The following is a 22,309-nucleotide window of genomic DNA, read 5'->3' on the forward strand; positions in this document are numbered from 1 at the left end:
TTTGAAGGTTTGATTTTGTGAACTTTATTTTTAAAATTTAATTAATTGACTTTAATTTTTAAAGCAGTTTTAGGTTTACAGAAAAATTAAAGAACAGAGAGTCCCACGTGCCCACTCACTGCTCCCCAGAGGCGCACAGAGTTCCCCATTACTAGCATTTTGCTGCACCGCAGTTATTTTCGGTGCTGTATACTTGCCACAACATAGTATGTTTGCTGTAAATGATGAAACATATTGGCACAATATTTTTTAAATGTATATATTACTGAGTTATTTGTTTTCGGCTGTGCTGCGCAGGTTTTCCTACAGTTGTGAGTGGGAGCCGTTCTCCAGTGATGATGCTCAGACCTCTTGCGGTGGATTCTCTTGTGGAGCGTGGGCTCTAGGGTGCTCGGGCTTCGGTGGTTGTGGCTCCGGGGCTCTAGAGCACAGATTCGGTGTGGTATACCGGCTTAGTTGCTCCACAGCATGTAGGATCTTCCCGGCCCAGAAACTGAACCTGTGTCTCCTGCCTTGGCAGGAAGATTCTTTACTACTGAGCCACCCAGGAAGCCTCCTGATACAATATTATTAACTCACGTCCATAGTTTGCATTTAGGGTTCACTCTTTTTGTTGTACATTCTCCAGATTTTGACAAATGTATAATGAATGACCAGTCTCCACCGTTATGGTATCATTAGGACAGTTTAGTCTAAAAATCCCTTGTGTTCCAACTGCACTTTCCTCCCTGCCCCAGCCCCTGACAGACACTGATCTTTTTACTGTCTCCATGGTTTTGTCTTTTTTGGAATGTCACAGAGTTGGAATCATACCCTTTTCAGACAGGCTTCTTTTCCTTAGCAGTAGGCATTGAAAGATCTTTCATGTCTCTTCCTGTCTCTATAGCTCATTTCTTTTTATTGCTGGATAATATTGCAAGCTTATTTTCCTGAGTTGGAGGGAGGGTGGATCAAGAAGCTAAATTTAAGTAGTCATTATAGAAAAAAGATAGAAAACAATAAAGAAAAACAATTATTCAACTTTGCTCATAATTGTATGAACTTCACAGCTCTTTGACTAGTTAGCATCAATGGCAAGCTAGATGCCACCAATTAAGTGATTCCATTTCATGCTGTGCATGCTGTCTGGGGCCTCCTTTCTGACTCAAGTTTATAATCATTGTAACCCCAAAGCAACTATTTTTAACAAATATACATATATCCTCTTTAAGATAATGTAATTCTATTAAATGAAATCAGGAGGGAGCTTTCACACTAATAATTAAGTTGGTTTTGCATATTCTGTGGGTCTGTTCTGATTATGCATTTCTTCATAGTCCTTAATCTATTTTTTAAATTTGTTGCAGTCATTTCTGTGCTATCTTTCCAAAAAAAGTCAAACAGAGCCAGTTCATCAGAAAACATTTCCACAGAAATTGAACACTTTTAAGGTTCAGAGAAGTGACTCATTAAGCCACAATTCAATTAAATTTAGCAAGTATTTCCTGTACAACCACTGTCTGCTTGCGGTTGGCATAAGGGCCAAACTTCCTGTTCATTTTATTTTGACTATTTAATAAGAGCAGATTAAAATATCTTCTTCTGCAACAAAAGAAGGGGAAAAGCCCAACTGTGTGTATTGAATTTTGAAGACAGGAGAGGAGAGATCTGAATGGAGAGTGAGGGGGTCTCTCACACGCATGGCTCCCTTTGCTTCCATCTCCCAAATCTGCAGCATTTTTCGCATCCATGCCCTATAGGACCATGTCAGTTCAGCTTTGAAAAGACTCAGCTGTCCACAAGTGCCTGGAAGGTCCCCGTGCCCTCCAGAGCTGCACGTCAGTAGCATCATGGGATGTGGAGGAGAAGAAACAAATCTTTTCTCGGAAAAGGAGACTAAAGAGTGGGGAGAAAGGGTGGATGCTGACCCACACATGTGCTTTCAGGAGCAGAACTTCTCTGCTGTTGGCACTCACGGTGACCTGAATGAAAAGACTGTGTGTTGCTATGGCATCTACCAGGTACAGTCCTTGTGAGGGTTTTTGAAACAGATTTCCTAACCCCAGAGCGAAATAGCAGAGATTTGAAGCCATCTTCGATTCCGGTACAGCCAATACATACCAATTTATGGTTATCTTCACCCACCTGCATTCACCCAGCTCACAAAACCCTGATGCATGTTAGATTCCCCTTGCTTCCACTCATTTTAGTAAGCAACAGGATGAATTAAACACACACGCATGCACACACGCACCATGCATTAGTCGAGAACAGAAACATCCTCAGCAAACCCAGTTAGCATCAGAGTGGTCAGCCAGCCATCCTGCAGTCCGCCACATGGTGCTCCTAGGACAGCTTCCACTGGCCAGCTCCCTTTGGTGAGGGCTGGATGGATGCCTTGCTTGTCCTCTTTACCAAGACGAACTTCTTTACGGGACAAGGCACACCGCAGACAGTTACTGCTGGGGGAGGCAGACACTGGGAGTACACGACCCCTCCCCGCACGCATGTCTGGCATCAGCCACAGAAACATCAGCTGATGGTGAGCCTGCTTCCTCATACATATTTCAAAGAAAAGAAAGAAATCGAAATTGCTCAGTCATGTCCGACTCTTTGCAACCGCATGGACTGTAGCCTACCAGGCTTCTCCATCCATGGGATTTTCTAGGGGAGAGTACTGGAGTGGGTTTCCATTTCCTTCTCCAGGGCATCTTCCTGACCCAGGGATCAAACCCAGATCTCCTGCATTGCAGGCAAACGCTTTACCCTCTGAGCCATCAGGGAAGCCATACATGTTTCAAAGCACACATTATTTTTATATTTTTTACATTTGTTTCTTTGATGACCAACCTCACTTTTAAGATAATTTCTTTAATAATGATAAAAATTCAGGTGGCGTTAATGAAAATGTGTAATATATGTTATAATTAGAATCTATTTTCAGTGTTCTATGCAGGATACAAATGAATTTGTTTAAATATTCACAGCATCCTAGACTTTTAAATATAGCAGCATAATTGCATAATATAACATTTCTATATATCTGGTCTTAGTCATGTAAGGGGAGAGAAAATGAAATTTAAGCATGAAATAAAAAGTAGAGAAAAGAGCAAAAAAAAAAATCTTTTGCTGAGATAAAAGAGTTTCCTTAAAAAAAAAAATCATCGTACCTAAGAATTTTCACCTTCATATGTAGATATCAGAGCCCAACCCTCTCTGTCACATGGTAGAGAAGAGACCACACAGAAAATCAAGCTGGTTAGCTGCTCTATTCTGTGCAAATTCTAACCTTAAATAGTTCTCGATAATGCTTCTGAGGAAAGGAAATAAATCTTCACAACATTCCTCTCTGTTTTCAAAGTTCCTTATATTCTGATTCCCCTTGTGAAGGAGGGGGATGTGAAAACTAAACCCACTTTACAAGACTGAGGATGCTTATTCACTTTCTTCATGCTTACTCAAGAGAATCGGTGATCAGGTTTCACAGCACACATTTCCCAGGTATGCCTCCCATCTTCCATGCAGATGGAATCTATACACGAAATTACTGCTATGGATTCATTAAAAAGCAGAGGTTCAGTTCCCACAGGAATGGGGCCCCATTCCAGTCTTTTGTGTCAAACCCATCACTCAAACTGGCACTCAGGCTCGTGGCTCTGCAAAGCGATCCCGCAGCGCCATCCTGCCTCCAAATGCAAGTGATCAATATGTCAGCCTTGCAAGGCATTCCCATCTCTGAGGACCATCAATCGCCGCTGTTCAGAGAACCTTTTCTATCAGCCTTTTCGGGTTTATACCTATGGGGATGTTATTTCTGTAGTTGCACAAAGGAGAACAATTACTTGAAATGGCTTTGGTGTCTCCCTAGTATCTTTTTTAGCTTCTTTTCAGGAAACTGACAAGCACAAGTCAGACATTACACTTATCCACAGATCTTGGGGTGTCAGTATTCTGGTGCTACTGAGTCCTGTGAGACTATCCAGTCATTTAGACACCTCCTCGAGGTATGGGCTTCCCTGGTGGCTCAGATGGTACAGAATCTGCCTGCAATGTGGAAGACCCTAGTTCGAACCCTAAGTTGGGAAGATGCCCTGGAGAAGGAAATGGCAATCCACTCCAGCATTCTTTCCTGGAGAATCCCATGGACAGAGGAACCTGGCACGCTACAATTCATGGGGTCACAAAGACTCAGACATAATTAAGTGACGGACGCTCACTTTTCAAAGTGCAGGGAGCCTTGGTATCGAGAGACACACTTCATCCACGACAGACTGAATTAAAAGGGGCAGTTAACAGTAATAAAAGAAGTATGCAGATAACTTTGAATTAAAGTAGGAAATTTTAAAGGTCAAGAGAAGAACATAAAAGACAAAACAGCTTTTGACATCTCAGAAAAAGCAGTACTGAATTTTATTTCTCTCTATTGATTTCACCACTGTGAGTGGTACCTGGATGGCAAAGAAAACTTCAATAGCAGCTGTTAACATTTTATGTTTTAGTACTAGGGAAAAAAAAAAAACTAAACTAAAACATGTCCCAGGTCAGCAGTAGCTCAGACCAGAAAACCCAAGAGCGAAGTAGTTTTCCTGCAAAAGATAGTTTCTCACAAAAAGAAGTTTACCAAATTCTATAAGAGTTAAGAAGGAGGATTTGTCTCTCCTCTTGCCTGGAAGGACTAAGGTAAGCTTACTCAGTTGAGCTATTAAGATAAATGAAGTCTGTGGGTCAGGAGAAAACTCCTGGAGTTTCATTTTCAACCCAGTTTAGATCATCAGATTACTTATAGTCACAGCACAGAAAGTCCAAATTTCTACAATTCTATGATTCATCTGAAGTTTAAGATAGGTTAAAGCTGATGTATTTTAACAGGAAAACATGTGCTTCTGATTTAAAATGTTTGCTGCTGCTGCTGCTGCTAAGTCGCTTCAGTCGTGTCCAACTCTGTGCGACCCCATAGACGGCAGCCTACAAGGCTCCACCCCCCAGTCCCTGGGATTCTCCAGGCAAGAACACTGTAGTGGGGTGCCATTGCCTTCTCCTAAAATGTTTGCAGTGATAAGTCTGATGCTGCAGTGATGATGAGTAGCCACTAAGCAAGCTTGTGTGCACTCAGTTGCTTCAGTCATTTCTGACTCTTTGTGACTCTGTGGGCTGTAGCCCACCAAGCTCTTCTGTCCCTAGGATTCTCCAGGCAAGAATACTGGAGTGGGTTGGCATGCCCTCCTGCAGGGGGTCTTCCCAACCCAGAGATCAAATCCACGTCTCTTTTAAGTCTTCTGCATTGGCAAACAGGTTCTTTACCTTTAGCGCCATCTGGGAAGCCCCAAGCCCAGCTTAGATGACAGAGAACTGGTTTCAAAAAGAAAAGGGAAGCTGAGTGTCTTCAGCCTGGGGAAGGGAGAAGACAGTGGTTATAAGATCATGTTAGTCAGGGGTCTTGCTCTGCCTTTTGAGACTCTTGAGTGGGGAGATTCAGCCTCATCTGAAGCTAGTGAACCAGTGGGTTCTGCAGGGCACCCCAGCTACACCTGCAGGTCAGACCCTTCTTGGGTGGATCAAAAACCATCTACCTGCTTTCCCTTCCTCCTCCTGGAACCCCAGCGTCTAATATCAGTGTGTGTCTACACCATGCTGGGCTCCCCTCTGGTTGACGTGAAGCCCGGAACAGACGGGACTTTGGAGCTAACAAGTGGCAGATGGCTGTAACTGCCTGAGCCATCTACGCTGGCAAAGTGTCTTCTTTATTTGTGTACAATTTCTCCCCAGTTCTGGTGTGAGTAGAGATTTTTCTTTCCATGGTGCACAGTTGTATGGCCACCATGATTGACAAAACTATTTAAGAAAAAGTGACGAAAATCCACAAACTGAACTTGAGTTAATTGGTCTAGTCCTTTATAACTCTTCACCACCATCTCAGCACACACACACAAACTGGTCTTTAACGTGGTGTTTTCTCTGTGACAGTAAAGGCAGCATAAAATAGTGAAAAAGAAAACTGAAGGCAGATAGAGCTTGGCTTGACTTGCAGACCAGTCCCCTGACTTGCAGGCTGACTCCTGGTAGGTGGTTCTCTCTCTGGAGTTTTAGGGGCTTGTGATCAAATTGATGGCAACAGATGTAAAGGACTTGGCACAGTAGGTGGTTAAAGCCACTCAACAAATTGAGGATAAAGAAAGAAACAGGTTGTGAATGCTCCTATAGCCAATCCCAGAAATGCCTTTTTAACCTTTAAGATGCAGCCCCAGGCTTCACCCAAAAGTACAAGACATTGCTGGCAAGATGGCTGATGGTTCCCATCGCACATTTTTCATCCTCTCATTTCTAATAGACTCTTTAAAAAAAAAAAAAGCCTAAAAGCAGTCTAGATGCCTAGATGTTTATGAAAGAGGAGAAGACATGGCTTGACATGACCAAAGGTCGAGTTGACATTGCGATTCTCCAGGCTTGCAAGTTTCAGGTTTAGGATCTCAGCACCTTTGGTCCAGGGTGGGGTCAGAGGGGGTGAACAGAAGGTGGTTCCTACTGTTCTAATCTGTGCCAAGCCTCCCTCCTAACAAAGCCCCCTACGCAGGCTTCCCGGCCATGACTTTCATCCCAAGCTCTCCAATCTCAGAAGACACACTGGTACCCATCTCTGCGAAAAGGGATAAAAATCATTTTTTAGTTCAAAAAATTTGTTGTTTTCTATTCACACATTCAAGAGATACTCTTTAAGCTCCACCTAATTAAACATCAAACTTATGTGTAATTAACCTCAAAATAATAATTAAACATTATTACCTAGGAAGACGAACTCAGTTTCTGGTTATCAGTTTTGGTAAACAATGGAGCTCTTGTAACAATTTTGAACTAATTAAAAATTGGAGAATTCTATACAAAGCTATCATCTCTCCCTTTATAGGGTGAAGAAGCAAATCTTTGTGTTACTTAAAAACAGTTTCAGCATAAAAGCTTATATTTTATATCTGTTTCATGTTGTAAATTGTCTAGGTATCAATGCCTCTGTGTGTTGGTCACTCAGTCGTGTCCAACTCTTTGCGACCCCATGGACTGCCGCCAGCCAGGCTCCTCTGTCCATGGAATTCTCCAGGCAAGAACACTGGAGTGGGTTGTCATTCCCTTCTCCAGGGGATCTTCCCAACCCAGGGATCAAACTCAGTTCTCCTGCATTGCATGCAGATTCTTTACCGTTATTAATTAATGACTATCTAAGGTCTTAATATTACTTAAGAATGAAGTAATTACAATTTTTGCTAGCATAATGATTTCTTCTGACATATACCATTTTAAAATTTCACAAAATAGAACACTTTAAAAATTCAAGATCACCTTCTCACGTAGCTGAATACAATTATATGTATGTGTGAGTGTATGTGTCAATTTTAAACAAGTTTATAAACAGTGATGATTTAATTAACTCATAAAAATAACATAGGAAATTTAGAAACTTTAAGTCATAAGGAATTTGACGCTGGTCTTGTACAAACCAAATGGTGGTGCTGATATTATCATCATAAGGGTAAATTAGATTGTAAAGACTCTCAATAATGCTCGAGGTTCTTTGTTTACTTGAAAGGAGCCTTTTCTTCTTATCTTGTAACAATAGTAACAAAGGCTATTTTGTAAATATAGTTTTCAGTGTCCACAAAAGAAACACAAATCACTTATTATTTTTCTTTCTGTCTTTTAGATATTTTTGGAAGGTAGTCCAAAATAAAAATTCTTAAAGCACATGCATAATGACAGGATGATTATTTCGATTAATTAATTTTTAAAGCTTCCCAAGAGAGATAAAGAGGCGGAAAGAAATAGAAAAAAAAAAGAAGTGAGGGAACCAACTTCTGACAGTTAAGAAATTACCACTGTAAAGAGCAAATACCTTTCCTCTGCCAGAAGATAAAAGTTTTTATTCAGGAAAACCCATTTTGATGTATGTTTGCCTGCAAAAGATAGTTATTACAGCTGGTTTAGATAATTATCGGGGCCTTGAAATTTTTATCAAGGGACATATAAAGTCAGCATGTATTAGTCCTCACAGTACAGACATGCAGGGGAGAGGTATCTACAAAAGTAGGTGCTCTCTGTTTTAGGCAGACAGGATAATCTCCTGCTGCTTCTCCGCCTTGGTTTCTAAGGCATCTCTCAAATGAATTGTGTTCATGTCCCGAGTTCCCCAGAGCAGAATTCTGAATATCAGTTCAGAATCACCCCAGGTGAAACTGCCAGTTAAGTTGAAGTGATGTGGGGAAGCAGGGGTTGATCCCAGAGCGCGTGCACAGTTTAGGTCCACGAGGCCCCGTGAGAGCTGCAGGGCCCGCGCTGGTACAGCCTCACGGAACCCTCAGGACTCAGTCAGCAGCAAGCCAGACGATACCTTCTGACCCCCAGAAGACTGGGCAGAAGGCAGCTCTCAGGACCAGAGTCGAGACTAGTGAGGTAGTTCTTACATGGTTTAAAAGTAGCACCCAAGTCAGAGTTTACCCAAAGACCTTCTGAGACAGCACCCAGTGGTGGCATGACTGTGTTGTATGTTAAGTCGCTTCTTTCACGTCCAGCTCTTTGCAACCCCATGGACTGTAGCCCACTAGGCTTCTCTACCTTACGGGATTCTCCAGGCAAGAATACTGGAGTGGATTGCCATGCCCTCCTCCAGGGGATCTTCCTGACTCGGATCGAACCCATGTCTCCTGTGTCTCCTGCATTGCAAGCAGACTCTTTACCACTGAGCCACCAGGGAACTGTTTATTTGGAGGTGAATCTTTAAGCCAGCCAAACGAGTTAAAAATGCTTCTTGAGGGAATTCCCAGGTGGTCCAGTCATTAGAACTCTGCTCCTTCGCTGCCGAGTCTCGAGTTCAGTCCCTGGTCAGGAAGCTAAAGATCCCATAAGCCTTATGGAGCAGTCAAAAAAAAAAAAAAAAGAAAGAAAGAAAATGCTTCTAGAGAGGGGAAATAGGAGGCAGAACAGAGAAAACTGTAACTATTTCTAACAGTCCTTAAAGAACTACTTGTTTAAACTTTTTTTTTTAGTATGTTTTAAAAGAATGAGTAGATGTAGCCAGGTGAAGAGAGAGGAAAAACAGGGGAAAGGAAGCAAGTGGAGAAAAGAGCCTGGTTTGTGAGGAATGAGGGAAGCCCTTGTCCTGCCTGCAGGGAGGAGCAGGAGTGGACAGTGGCATGTCCAGCCAGGACACAGAGTGCGTTTGGTGACACGTGTCTGCTTTGTTTATCGTGGCCCCCAGTAGCCTTCAACAGTTTCTTTCTCACCAGCCGCTTTGGCGAGCACTTCCACGTGTGGCCCCCAGCACTTGGCTCCCCGCAGCCATCCGTTTCTGCCTCCTTCCAGCACCCAAATAACAACCCCGGCTACCTCCGCTCCATCACTGTGGCCCAGATCAAAAGACATATCGATGGAAGGCATGATCTGAAGGTTTGCTGTGCCCTAGAAACTCACACAGTGATGATTAGTCTTTCATGAGTTTGAGTCGACTCTGGGAGTGATGGACAGGGAAGCCTGGCGTGCTGCAGTCCATGGGGTCACAAAGAGTCGGATACGACTAAGCAACTGAACTGAACTGAGTGGGCTTTTAGCTTAACCAACTCCTGATGAACACAGAAGACTTTGTGAACAATCAGTGGAGGAATAGTTTTCCATTTATTAACTAAGAAAAAGGATTCCAACACATTCTGGAAAGCTAACACTAAATGATAATAATCACCAAAGGAACTGTTTGGATGCTGAATGTAGAGTGATGCAAAGAGGCAAAAAAATCTCCCCTATACTTAATGTTCTTTAAAAAAGACCTCTGTCCTTGAATTAACCTTGACAGGATTGTGTATGAATAAAGGATTTTTTTTTTCAGAGACACACACTTAGAGATGGCAAGGTAATAGAAGAGGGAAATGCCACTCCCACTGTTTTTGCTTAATTGTTCTCTTTTGCAAACACAGCAGAAGTGCTCAGTGAGATTTTCCAGAGGAAATCCTTGACACTGGAGTTTCAAAACCTTGTTGTTGTTCAGCAGCTCAGTCGTGTCTGACTCTTTGTGACCCCATGGACTGCAGCGTGCCAGGCTTCCTTGTCCTTCACCATCTCCCGGGGTTTGCTCAAATTCATGTCCATTGAGTCGGTGATGCCATCCAAGCATCTCATCCTCTGTCGGCCCTTCTCCTCCTGCCTTCAATCTTTCCCAGCATCAGGGTCTTTTCCAGTGAGTCAGCTCTTCACATCAGGTGGCCAAAGTATTGGAGCTTCAGCTTTAGCATCAGTCTTTCCAGTGAATGTTCAGGGTACTGGAATAGTCAAATTCATAGAGACAGGAAATGGACTAGAGGTTACCATAACCTAAGGAGAGGAGGCCATGGGGAGTTAGTGTTTCGTGGGAAGAGAGTTTCAGTGGTGGGCAGATAAGAACTTTCCAGAGATGGATGGTGGTGATGGACACAATAGTGAGAATGTACTTGGTGCCACTGAACTATCCACTTAAAATGGTTAAAATAGTAAATTTTATGTTATATATATATATATATATATATATATATATATATATATTTTACCACATCTTTTTTAAAAAATGGATGAGTTATTTTCCTCTTCTGGGCCTCAGTGAGATCATCAGGACAATAAATGTGTTAGAACAGATGATCTCCCAGGATACGTCCAAGCCTGCAAGTTTGAGACACTCCCTCCATCCTCATGGGGTACAGCACCAACTTGGGGAGATGAGATGCATGAATAAAAAGATAAGCTCTTGCTAGTTAATTTCCTAAGTATTCAGTTAGTGATAAAGATAGGAATGTGTAATGCTCAGGGGAAGAACAGAGCAGAATTGTGGAGGCCAGCTTTGGGGACAATGTTCTGTCTGAAAAAGATTCAGGCTTCATCTTGGGTCTTGGGCAGTTTCCCCCTGCACCTGAGTGTGCATCTTCTCATCCGTCCTCAGCTCACTTGCCACTTCCTCCCGGTTCTCCCGCCTTCCCTCCATCAATCACTCCCTCTGTGCCTTGTGTCCCTGTCGGCTCTTTCTCCCCAGCGTGGAGCCTGCGCCACTTTCTCTCTAGACCCCAGGTCTACGTCTGATTACTGCCTTCCCTCCCCCCACACACTAGTTTTATGAGAACCACCTCTGCTTCCTCACCTCCCAGTTATTCCTCAAGCCCCCACAATATTTAATTCCCCCCATCATTCCATTGGTGGCTCAGCCGGTAAAGAGTCTGACTGCAGCGCGGCAGACCTTGGTTTAATCCTGGGTTGGGAAAATCCCCTGGAGGAGGAAATGGCAACCCACTCCAGTATTCTTACCTGGAGAATCCCATGGACAGAGGAGCCTGGCGGGCTACAGTCCAAGGGGTGCCAAAGAGACACACTCACTTTCATCACTCCACTGAACTTGCCCTCACTCGTGTCTCGCCCTGACCCTATAACTATTAAACAAACAGGCACCTTTCCACCTTGTCTCATCTCTGCCAGTTCTCAGCACTGGGTCCTGTGGGCCCAGGGCCATCCATGGTGGATGACTTCGGGGGCACCACCCGCATAGATGGGGGTCCGAGTGGTGCCCCCAGGAGCTGCGCACTGTGTCACTGTGCCCCGCTTGAACCTCCATCCCTCCTGAAAACCTCTGCCTGCTATTCTCTGAGATGTGTCTTCCCTGGCTTTTCCACATATCCTTGCCCTTTCTTCCCTGCCCACCTTTAAGTCCAATCTGACCATGGGTTCCCTCCTTGGCTTTCTTCTCTTCCACTCCAGACAAAGCCCTGGGCAAGCCCATCTGCCGATGTCCTCAGCCCCTCCTGCTCCCTGCACACTGACTCCCTCCAGTCTGTCCCTCCAATGCTGACCTCTCTCTTGGATTCAAACCATCATTCAGAACTGTCTCATCTTCTTATTCCTGTTTTCCATGGGTGCAAACCTTCCTCGCTTTTATAACAACCAAATGGAACTTTTCTTTCTCTCCTGAACCTGCCACTCCTCCAAATTAACCTCTCCAAGCCAGCAGCCCTACCCTGTGCCCAGTCGCCCAGGTCAGAAGTCTTGCTCAGTCAGTGGCAGATGAAGCCACAGGCTCAGATGTCAGACCCACCTGAGCCCAAGCACAGAGCCACCCCTCACTCTGGGTGTGACCTTGGAAAAGTCACTGATCTCTCAGGTCCACACCCTTATCTGTGAGAGGGGGAAATGGTATCTATTTGATGGGTTTGCATAAGGATTTAGTAGGGTGTTGTATGTGAAAGACTTAGCACCAGACCTGTAACGTCGAAAGCACTTGCTACCTGGTCAGTCTCTTCTTCTCGGCCTCATTCCTAACTCACCACCGGTCAGCAAGACCAGTGAAGTTCAGCTCTGTCGTTTCTCTTGAATCGGTCCTATCTTCTCATTCCAAGAAGAGTGTCTGAGTTCAGACAACCCTGCGTTACTGTAGTAGGTGACTGAATCATCTCCTCACCTCTGGTCCTCTACCACTCCATTGCACCCTCTACATGGCTGCCAGGATCTCTGTTTCTACAACAGGAATCTGATCCTATCACTTCTTTGCTCAGAATACTTTACTGCTTCTTCATCACCCCCAGTTGAAAGCACAGACTCCCTAGAATGGCCGTGCAAGGTCTAAAGGTCTGACCCTGCCCGCTTCTCCTGTCTTCCCTGCCATCATCCCCCCAGCATGCTCTCAGCTTCCGCCGCACCAAACCATCAAGACCCAGGAGTCACTGCCTCTGGAAACCTTTCATGGTCCTCTAGGTTCAGACAGGTGTCCCTGTAGCACCCTGGCCAAGTAGCTAGCACAGCACTGTGAGTTACAGACTGCACATCTTCTCAAGAAAGGGCTGTGTCTTTCGTGTCTCCATCCCTCGCAGTAGTCAGGACAAGACCTTGCATGTGGTATTCAATACGTATGTGGTAAATAAATGAGTGAATGAATGAATATGCACTTGAATGGATAAACAGAGAAATAAAGAGTATTGGAAAATGGAGAAAGATCGAAATGTTGAGGTCATAAGGTTGAATGTCCGAGATGCTTGCTTGTTCCTATAATTTCATCATCGGTTGTTCTTATAACTTCATCATTAAATGCTTATCAAGGTATATTGTCCTAAAACCATTCACTGTCTTTACAAGCATCCTCCCTACGTCTGATCCCACTATTCCAGCCAGGGTTGTTTAGTGATTCATACTCTGTGTTATGATTAGATTACGCTAGTCCTCCTGTGGAAGGCATCTTGTTCGTCTAACTATGGAAACCTTACTCATTCTTTAAAGTTCATATCAAGACTCACCTCTCCTAAGCAGTATTTCTAGAAAAGGTGAAGCCTTTTGCCTGAGCTGACTTCTTAGGACTCACGTTTTGCCTGCCTGCTCTAAAAAGAGTTTCACTGAATAGTATAAATAGTATGCTCTTTATGGAAAGTTGGAACAAGGTTTTAACCCAGCTCCAGTCTTTATGTGAAGTATGAGGCCTTGGGAAAATCCCTTAGCCTTTCCAGGTTTTAGGTTCCTGATTTGCTTGTTCAGATGAGGATAACAAAGCACATCTTTCTGGAGTGTTGCAAAGACTGAAGGAATCCTTTTGTATAGCACGAGACCTATAGTAGCCATTTGACCAATATTAGTTTTCTTCCTACTGGTTCTCACTTATGCACTTCTCTGGAAATTTCCTCTTCCTTTCTGGACCTGAGATGCCAGCCAGACCTCTCTCAGCTGAACTCCTGGTCCTAATCTCTTCTGGGCAGGGCCGCCCTGCATCCATCTAAAGCATGATGCCCAAAGGCTGCAACAATGACTTATCCTCATAGATTATCATTACCCGTGGAGGAAACATTTGCACGTTTCTTGCATTATTGGCAAGTTTTCCTCAGTTTTGGTCATTGACTTACAAGTATATATATGTATGTATATATATATATTGGCTGCCCCTGTGGCTTGTGGGATCTTAGTTCCCTGAACAGGGATCGAACCTGTGGCCCCTGCATTGGAAGCACTGAGTCTTAACTATTGGATCATCAGGTAAGTCCCTACAGGTATATATCAATGCGAAGACAGAGTCAGCTGTATTAGTGAGTCCAGGGGCTGTTTGATACCAATACTTGACTGGGACAAACACTGGGACAGTCCTTGCAAATATGTGGCCAGTGAGCTGACTGTTAGAGAAATAGGTGGCCTATTAATTGGTCCATCTTCCTGTATGGGCAGCTCCACAGAATACAGACAGTATGAACTCAGCATCAGCAGACTTTAATTAGAGTTCATGGTTTACCACTGGCCATATCATTCACCTTAAAACCTAAATAAAGAAACAAGCAATCAGCCAACCAGAAGTGTAGAAATGGTATAGAATTTAAAGACTCAAGAGACAGTTTTCTTTAACAGGTTAACCTGGGGTATCTTCTAATGCACATTAATGAAGTCTCCTTTATGTACAGTTGGGAAAGTCCCCTGGAGGAGGAAATGGTGACCCACTCCAGTACTTTTGCCTAGAGAATCCCATGGACAGAGGATCCTGGTGGGCTACAGTCCATGGGGTCACAAAAAGTCAGATACGACTGAGTGACTAATACTATAGAATTTGGGCCAAAACATAATCTCTGGTGTTAAGTCCCTGTGGATGGAATTCACAAGCTTTATTGTGAATATTTATTTAGTGGACCTTCAGCCATGCCTCGTGCTCACCACTGGACTCTCCAACTGAAACACCACCCTAGTGGGAGCCCAGCCTGCAGTGCCCGCGTTGGACTCCATCTCCTTCCCCAGCCACTTCTGACTCCCAGAGCGCGTGTCTCTCAACCACACATGGCCCTTTGTGGCCCTGCTCTGTTGTTTGACAATGTCCTGTGTGCCTGTCAAGTCTTCCTGGAACATTTCATCTTAGTCATCTTTGTGTCCTCTTCAGGGGTGTATGCAGAGATAGGCACATAGTAGGTTCTCAGTAAACCCCTGTGAATACACTGACCTACCAGGCAAAGAAGAGGAGGTGGGCAGTCAGCACCCCGAGACCTGGGAGAAAGGCCATCTCCTCCGGGGCTTGGAGAGCTGGCTGGCTGACTCAGCAGGAACTCCCTGGGTCCATCAGCTTCAGGACTTGGCACAGTTGCAGCTGAAGTTTCTGCTGAGTAGGGTCATGAATATGTAACCTGAGAACATAATGGTGAGAACGGCTCCTTCTTTTTCACATCCTAGACTCCAGAACAGAAATACGCGCCACCACATCTAGAGTATAGTATCAGTGTATTATCCGGCATTGTGAATATAAGAAAAGCATGTTTTCCGGAAAGTGTTCTTCTTCATCTTGAAGTAGTGGGTAGAAAATGACCTTTGAGAGGGCTGGGATGAAGCCCAAAGTGCTACTAAATTGTAAACCTGTTTAATGGCTGAGACAGCTTACCTCCCGATCAATTATGGATGCACTACCATTTCAAGATTACATTATGAAGGAAGCGTGTCACAGACTGTGATCAATGAATGGGATGCGAGTCTTGGCTGCATCCTGTTACAACAAATTAACTGAGGATTGAAGACAAATTCGCAACCCCTTTTGGTTGCGTAAAATAAAATCCGTTTAGCAAATTCTTTGGATTTGTGGATTGCCTAAGAATCTACAAATCTGCAGTGGCCCTTCTCCAGATACATTCAAAGGGTAGGAGAGAAGTCATGTAAAGCCTAATACTTGACTTCTTGTCTCAATTTCTCACCAAAACTAAAAAGGTAAAGAAAGTTGGCTCAAAGAAAGAAGTTGCATTGTAAGTAAATAATGTCCAAACCAAAAGAAGGAACATAAAAGAACAGAGGTAATCTTTTTTAACATGTTTATCATTGTGCTGGAAAAATAAAAACTGTCTCTAGTAATTCATATTAACATTCCTTTTTTATTTAGCTTTTGTTGTTATCAAAGTAATACAAGCACCTTATTTAATGTATCAAATAGTTCTGTATGGCTCATTAGGAAAAACAGCCACCCAATTTTCATATTTTTGTTGTTGTTTCTTTGTGTGTTTGTCTCTAAACCTCTGAAGACATTGATTTGCTGCTCAGGGGGTCAGCAAACTTTTCCTAGAGTGAAACAGGGAACACTTTAGGACCATCTGGTCTCCACTGCAAGTCCTCAACTCTGTGGTTGCAGTGTGAAAGCAGCCATAGACGGTATGTAAACTAATGATGTGGCTGTGTCCCAATAAAACTTTATTCACAAGCACAGGTGGCTGGCTGGTGGGTCATAATTTACCACGCCCTGGACTCCATCTTGCATTTCTGCTTTTGAGTCCATCTGACCTCTCTCCCAGCTGACCTCTCACTGTGGAAGGTGATTAGGCTCTTTACAGCCGACAGCACCCTCTTCACCTCCCTCCCCTCCACACGCTTCCTGTGCCGCCATCTTTCCAGTAGGATGGCTGCTTCTCTGACTTTGGATCAGTGTGTGGTGTTTATATTAGCATGACCTTATGTACGCTTTTCATGGCTGAACCATGAATTATTTCCTTTCTTCAACAGTCTTATTTTCCCTCAGAGTAGTAATTATCTTGCCCCTCCGTTTGATAAATTTCCTATGAATTGATGATGAGTTCAGAGTCAAATTCTCCCAATTTTTAAATCTTCTTTCAGTATAAGGATTTACACATGTCAGATAGCCCACTTCGTTTCCTTAGAGATCTCTCCTCCGGAGCACTCTTGACTGGAGAGACCAGCCATCATCCTTGTATGTCTCTTCTCCATCACCACCAGCTTCCCTGGTGGCTTAGACAGTAAAGAGTCTGCCTGCAGTGTGGGAGACCCGGGTTCGATTGCTGGGTCAGGAAGATCCCCTGGAGAAGGAAATGGTAACCCACTCCAGTATTCTTGCCTGGAAAATCCCATGGACGGAGGAGCCTGGCAGGCTACAGTCCATAGGGTCACAAAGAGTCAGACACAACTGAGCAACTTCACTTCACTCTCCATCATCATGGAGACTCCCTTAGCCTCTGGATTGATAGAGTCCCTCTGTCCTGGCCTCCATGACCTCCTCCTCTGATCAAGGATTTAGCAGAGGGTTTCCGGATTGGGGGATTCCAGGCACAGGTAGTAAGGGCATTTTCTTTTTTTTCCCCCTGGAGTCATTTCTCTGCAGCTTCTTGAGAAAGGGTACCTAGGAGTTACATTTTCTGAAACATCACAAGTCAGAGAGTATCTTTATTCTCCCTCACATTTAATTGAAGCTAGACTGAATAAGGAATCCCTGATTAGAAATTACTTCCCATCCAAATTTTAAAGGAATTTTTCAGTTGTCAACAATGTTGCTCTCAAGAAGTTCAGTGCCATTCTAATTCTTGATTCTTTATTTGAATACGGTGTTTTTCTAAATGCTTTTACGTTCCCATATTCTGAAACCCCAAGAATATTGTTTGGTTTGTCTTTATTTTTCACCATTCTTACAGGTGAATAACGGGCCTTTCGACCTGGAAAGCCATTCTCTTCCGCTTTAGGACATTTCCTTGAATTGATTTTGGGGGGACAATTTCTTCTCCCTCATTTTCTTGTTGTTGTTTTATTTGATATAATTTTTGGCTGTGCTGGGTCTTTGTTGATGTGCGGGTTTTTCTCCAGTCGCAGCGAGCAGGAGCTGCTCTTCGCTGCAATGCACAGACTTCTGGTTGCAGTGGCTTCTCCTGTTGTCTACGCCACAGGAGCTGTGGAACTCGAGCTTTAGCTCTAGAGCACGGGCTTTAGAACCCCTGGGCTTCAGCAGTTGCGGCTCACAGGCTCTCGAGCAAGGACTCAGTAGTTGTGGCACATGGGTTTAGTTGCTCCCTAGCATGTGGAATCTCCCCCGACTAGGTGTCAAACCCGTGTCCCCTGCATTGGCAGGCGGATTCCTATCCACTGTGCCACCAGAGAAGTCCTTCTCTTTCATTTTCTACTCTTTCTTTCTCGAATTTATATTCAGATGTCAGATCCCATGGACTACTCCTCTAATTTTCTTATCTTTTCTGTCATTTGTTCAGTTTCTTTATTGCTTGCCTTAAATCTTGGGAGGTGCCTTGAAATTTACATTTCAGAGCTGCTCACTGAGCTTTTCATTTCTTTTATTACATCCTCAATTTCTAAGAGCTCTATTTTTCCTTCTCTGAATATTCCTTTTTTATGTCATCTGTTCTTGTTTCCAGAAAACTGTGTATTATCCCTCGGAAGATATTAACAACACTCTTCTAATTGTCCTTTCTCTCGGCTCAGGCTCTGTCCTTCAAAGAGCTCTTGTTTGTTTGTGTATTCATATGTATTTCTCTTTGGCCTTCTCTTGTGTTTAAGACACTTCCTCAAACGTCTAGTGATCCTTTAACAGGCACTCATATTTACAAGTGAGGCACTTAAAATATGACTGGGAGTTCTGTGCACACAAATGGGACCTGAGACCTCTGGGTTTTACTGTGTGAAGGAGCCCCTGATGTCGGCATCCCCGAGGTTGGTTTGTTGTTTTTTTTTTTTTTTTTCCTTGATTTAATCAAAAGCTCCAAAGTAGAATTCTCCATTCTTGCCTGGCGTGCAGACCCCTGGCTGCCGTGTTCTCACAGCTGAGGAGGGAGAGATCTGTGGGGTTTCAGCCAGTCTGTGAACTTGGACCTGCTTCCCTTGCTGCCCCCCACCGTGCCTGGAGTCCCCCAATTCGGAAACGCTCTGCTAAAACCTCTCCAATGAATAAATCTCGTCTTCTGCCTGAGGAAAGAAAGGCAGTTTCGTATTTAGGGATCTAGAGATATAACTGTCCTTAACACACTTCCAGTGAATCCTGTTTCTTTAGCTCCACATCCACACCCACAGTCAGTGGTACCTCTTGCCTTCAGTTACATTAACCATGAAAATTGGGTTGCTTCTCCGCTCTCTCCACCTAAGTTTAAATTTCCATGTCCTTGGGTATGCTGCCATTCAAAAGGCTTCAGTTGTTTTTCAGCTTCCAAAATGTTGTCTTGGGACAACATTTGCCCCCCTTTCCGTGGGATTTATGGAAGGCAATGGCATGCATGTGTGTTCAATCCACTCTCATAACAGGAAGCCGCCAGCACTTCTGTTTGAGAGGAAGTTTGAAGTCTGCATACAAAAGCTGCATTTTGAAATACTGTATTCCGATGTGTTAAAGCTGGAGTCATGGCATTATTTCTAATTTGCTTTTCAAATGGGATGAATTGGTTAATTTAAAAGATGTACAAAGAATTTTTTCAAACAGTGAGGTTTTGCTGTTAAAACTAATTGTGTTTTAAAACTATGTGATTTTTCTTCTTCTTCCAACAGTGAATTTTCTTCTTGCTTTAAGAAGGATCCTCAGGAGAAAAATATAAAGTTGTATACCAGTTGTATATGGATTATTTATCATAGGATTATATGTAACTATATGCAAGTAATTTTATAATTATAAAATTAGTATGTGTTTATTGCAGAAAACTTGGGAAAAGCAAAAAGTATAAGCTAAGTTTTTGAGATAAGCTTAAAAAGCAACAATATTCTCAGCAATCACAGAAAGCTTGACTGTTTTGGTGTGATGTCCATTATGTTATACACACGTGGTTAAGAGCTAATGTACTGATGCATCAGGATCATTTTTAAATTCACAATTTTTAAATGGGTCCAATTTTTAATGTTGAAGTATTCCTAGATTTTCTAAGAAACTTCTATCGTATAAAGGGAAACACTGCAGTAATGGACTTGTGTGTTTATTCTTTAAGCATATTTGTTGAAGAATGATGGGGTCTATTATATATAGTTCAGATTCAACCTCACGCACAACTGTCAGACATAATTCACTTTATAGTCACTCATGCCTACGCAGCACTGCTTCTTTGCCTTCAGGCTTTCCACTGGGAAAACACTTTATTGTACCTGAAGCCTTCAGTTGAGATGAAAATGTTGCTAATTGCTCTGGCAGTAGAAAGAATAGTAAAAGGAATAAACAATTAGAAAACTCGTGGATTGAATCTTTTTTGATATTTAAGTCTTTCCATTATTTTTCTGGCCTGATGAGATTGCCTTCATAAAGCACCACTCATGGACTATTTCATTTTCATGAATGTGCTTAGGTTTTATAAGTCCTTCTTTGCCTACCACCAAACCAAATTCAGTACAGACTTTTATATATGAAAACCTAAAATTATGCCAAGACTATTCCTTCAACAACATACAGTTTCTAAAAGCAATGTGTAGGCCAAAATATATATTCATATTTATTATTTGCACTTTTGTTGAACAAACAGCTACTGAGATCCCAATGCTTTCTTCATATATACTACCTGTTATTCTCTCTGGAGCATTCTTAGTGCATGAAGAAAATCCATCATTGGGGGAGGAAGAAAAAGAAGGGAGAAAAAATAGATGACAAGAATGTGGCAGGAACCCAGTCCTGAGAACTAAGGTCTTAGGAATAAGGGAGTGGATAAAGATCCACACAGAACAACGTCCTGCCATTGGCCTGCAGGAAGACTGCATCTGCTGCAGGGGGAGCAGCAGTCAGGTCAGTCCCTACTGCCCAAGGTCATGGCCAGGTTCAGACTCTCAGATGGAATTGAACACTTGGGTGGGGTTTAAAGATGACGTGATGATTTCAGAGATAGAGAAACTAACAGGTACAGGTACCCACACAGCTGCGAACTCACACTTACCTTGGGCACAGTTCGAGTCCCTTGAGCAGCCAGGAAATCAAACCAGTCCATCCTAAAGGAAATCAACCCTGAAAATTCACTGGAAGGACTGATGCTGAAGCTGAAGCTCAATACCTTGGCCACCTGATGCAAGGAGCTGACTCATTAGAAAGACCCTGATGCTGGGAAAGATTGAGGGCAGGAGGAGACGTGGATGACAGAGGATGAGATGGTTGGGTGGTATCATCAGCTAGATGGATGTGAATCTGAGCAAGCACTGGGAGACAGGAGAGGACAGAGAAGCCTGGAGCACTGCAGTCCATGGGGTTGCAAAGAGTCGGACATGGCTTAGCAACTGAATAACCATGACAATAGAAATCATTATCTGGTTTCCATTATCCAACACAAATTAAAAGAATGATCTGGGTGGAATGTTAGAGGCAGGTCACTGACCACTAACTGGGTTTTCCCCGATGGCTCAGTGGTCAAGAATCTGCCATCAATGCAGGAGTCGCAGGGGACGCAGGTTTGATCTCTGGGTCAGGACGATTTCCCCAGAGAAGGACATGGCAACCTACTCCAGTATTCTTGCCTGGAGAATCCCATGGACAGAGGAGCCTGGCGGGCTACAGTCCTTGGGGTCACAAAGAGTCGGACATGACTGAAGCAACTTAGCACACATACACACCGACTACAGTAAGAACAGACAGCTAGATGCTTATCAGTAGGAGAGTAAACAGTACAATAGGAAAGGTCAGAAATCCATGGAGTCTCACTTTGCAAAGCAGCAAAAAGCCTAAATAGCTCCAGAGGCACCAGTATATACATTCAGTCCAGTTCAGTTCAGTCACTTAGTCGTGTAAGTACATGTACATGTACATGTACATGTACAGAACATGTACATGTAAGTAAAACAATCAACGTTGTCAAGATAAACTGCAGTTTGCTTGGTGTCAAAGAGAAGGGGACGACAGAGGATGAGATGGTTGGATGGCATCACCAACTCAATGAACATGAGTTTGAGCAAACTCCAGGAGATAGTGAAGGACAGAGGAGCCTGGCATGCTGCAGTCCATGGAGTCGCAAAGTGCTGGACACAACAGCGAATGAACAAAAGGCAATGCTAGAGCCTGCCTGGGTTTTATACCAACCCTCATTTTTTTTCTCTCTCTCTCTTTTTTTTTTAATTTAATTTCATTTTTTAACTTTACAATATTGTATTGGTTTTGCCATATATCAAAATGAATCCGCCACAGGTATACATGTGTTCCCCATAAAGCACAAGTTTGCGTGCACAGTAAGGGAAGTCTTGGGTGCCCTGATCACATCAGATCAGATCAGTCGCTCAGTCGTGTCCAACGCTTTGCCACCCCATGAATCGCAGCACGCCAGGCCTCCCTGTCCATCACCAACTCCCGGAGTTCACCCAGACTCACGTCCATCGCGTCCGTGATGCCATCCAGCCATCTCATCCTCTGTCGTCCCCTTCTCCTCCTGCCCCCAGTCCCTCCCAGCATCAGAGTCTTTTCCAATGAGTCAACTCTTCACGTGAGGTGGCCAAAGTACTGGAGTTTCAGCTTTAGCAGCATTCCTTCCAAAGAAATCCCAGGGCTGATCTCCTTCAGAATGGACTGGTTGGATCTCTTTGCAGTCCAAGGGACTCTCAAGAGTCTTCTCCAACACCACAGTTCAAAACCATCAATTCTTCAGCGCTCAGCTTTCTTCACAGTCCAACTCTCACA

General features: G+C 43.5%; 1 protein-coding gene across 2 annotated transcripts in view; it reads left to right on the forward strand.

The window, feature by feature from the left end:
* Window positions 1-19,832, forward strand: part of LOC129659633 (contactin-associated protein-like 2) — a 648,365-nt gene extending 628,533 nt beyond the window's left edge. Inside the window, exon 11 of one of the 2 annotated variants that reach the window (XM_055591213.1) lies at window positions 19,228-19,832. In XM_055591213.1, coding sequence (XP_055447188.1) covers window positions 19,228-19,274 — 47 coding nt within the window. In that variant the 3' untranslated portion in view covers window positions 19,275-19,832. Of the gene's footprint in view, window positions 1-15,983; window positions 16,121-19,227 lie in introns of those variants that run through there. The other variant, XM_055591212.1, reaches the window with a different exon arrangement.
* The last annotated feature ends 2,477 nt before the right edge of the window (window positions 19,833-22,309 follow it).

The sequence above is a fragment of the Bubalus kerabau genome, chromosome 8, assembly GCF_029407905.1.
Source record: "Bubalus kerabau isolate K-KA32 ecotype Philippines breed swamp buffalo chromosome 8, PCC_UOA_SB_1v2, whole genome shotgun sequence".
Taxonomy (NCBI): Eukaryota; Metazoa; Chordata; class Mammalia; order Artiodactyla; family Bovidae; genus Bubalus; species Bubalus kerabau.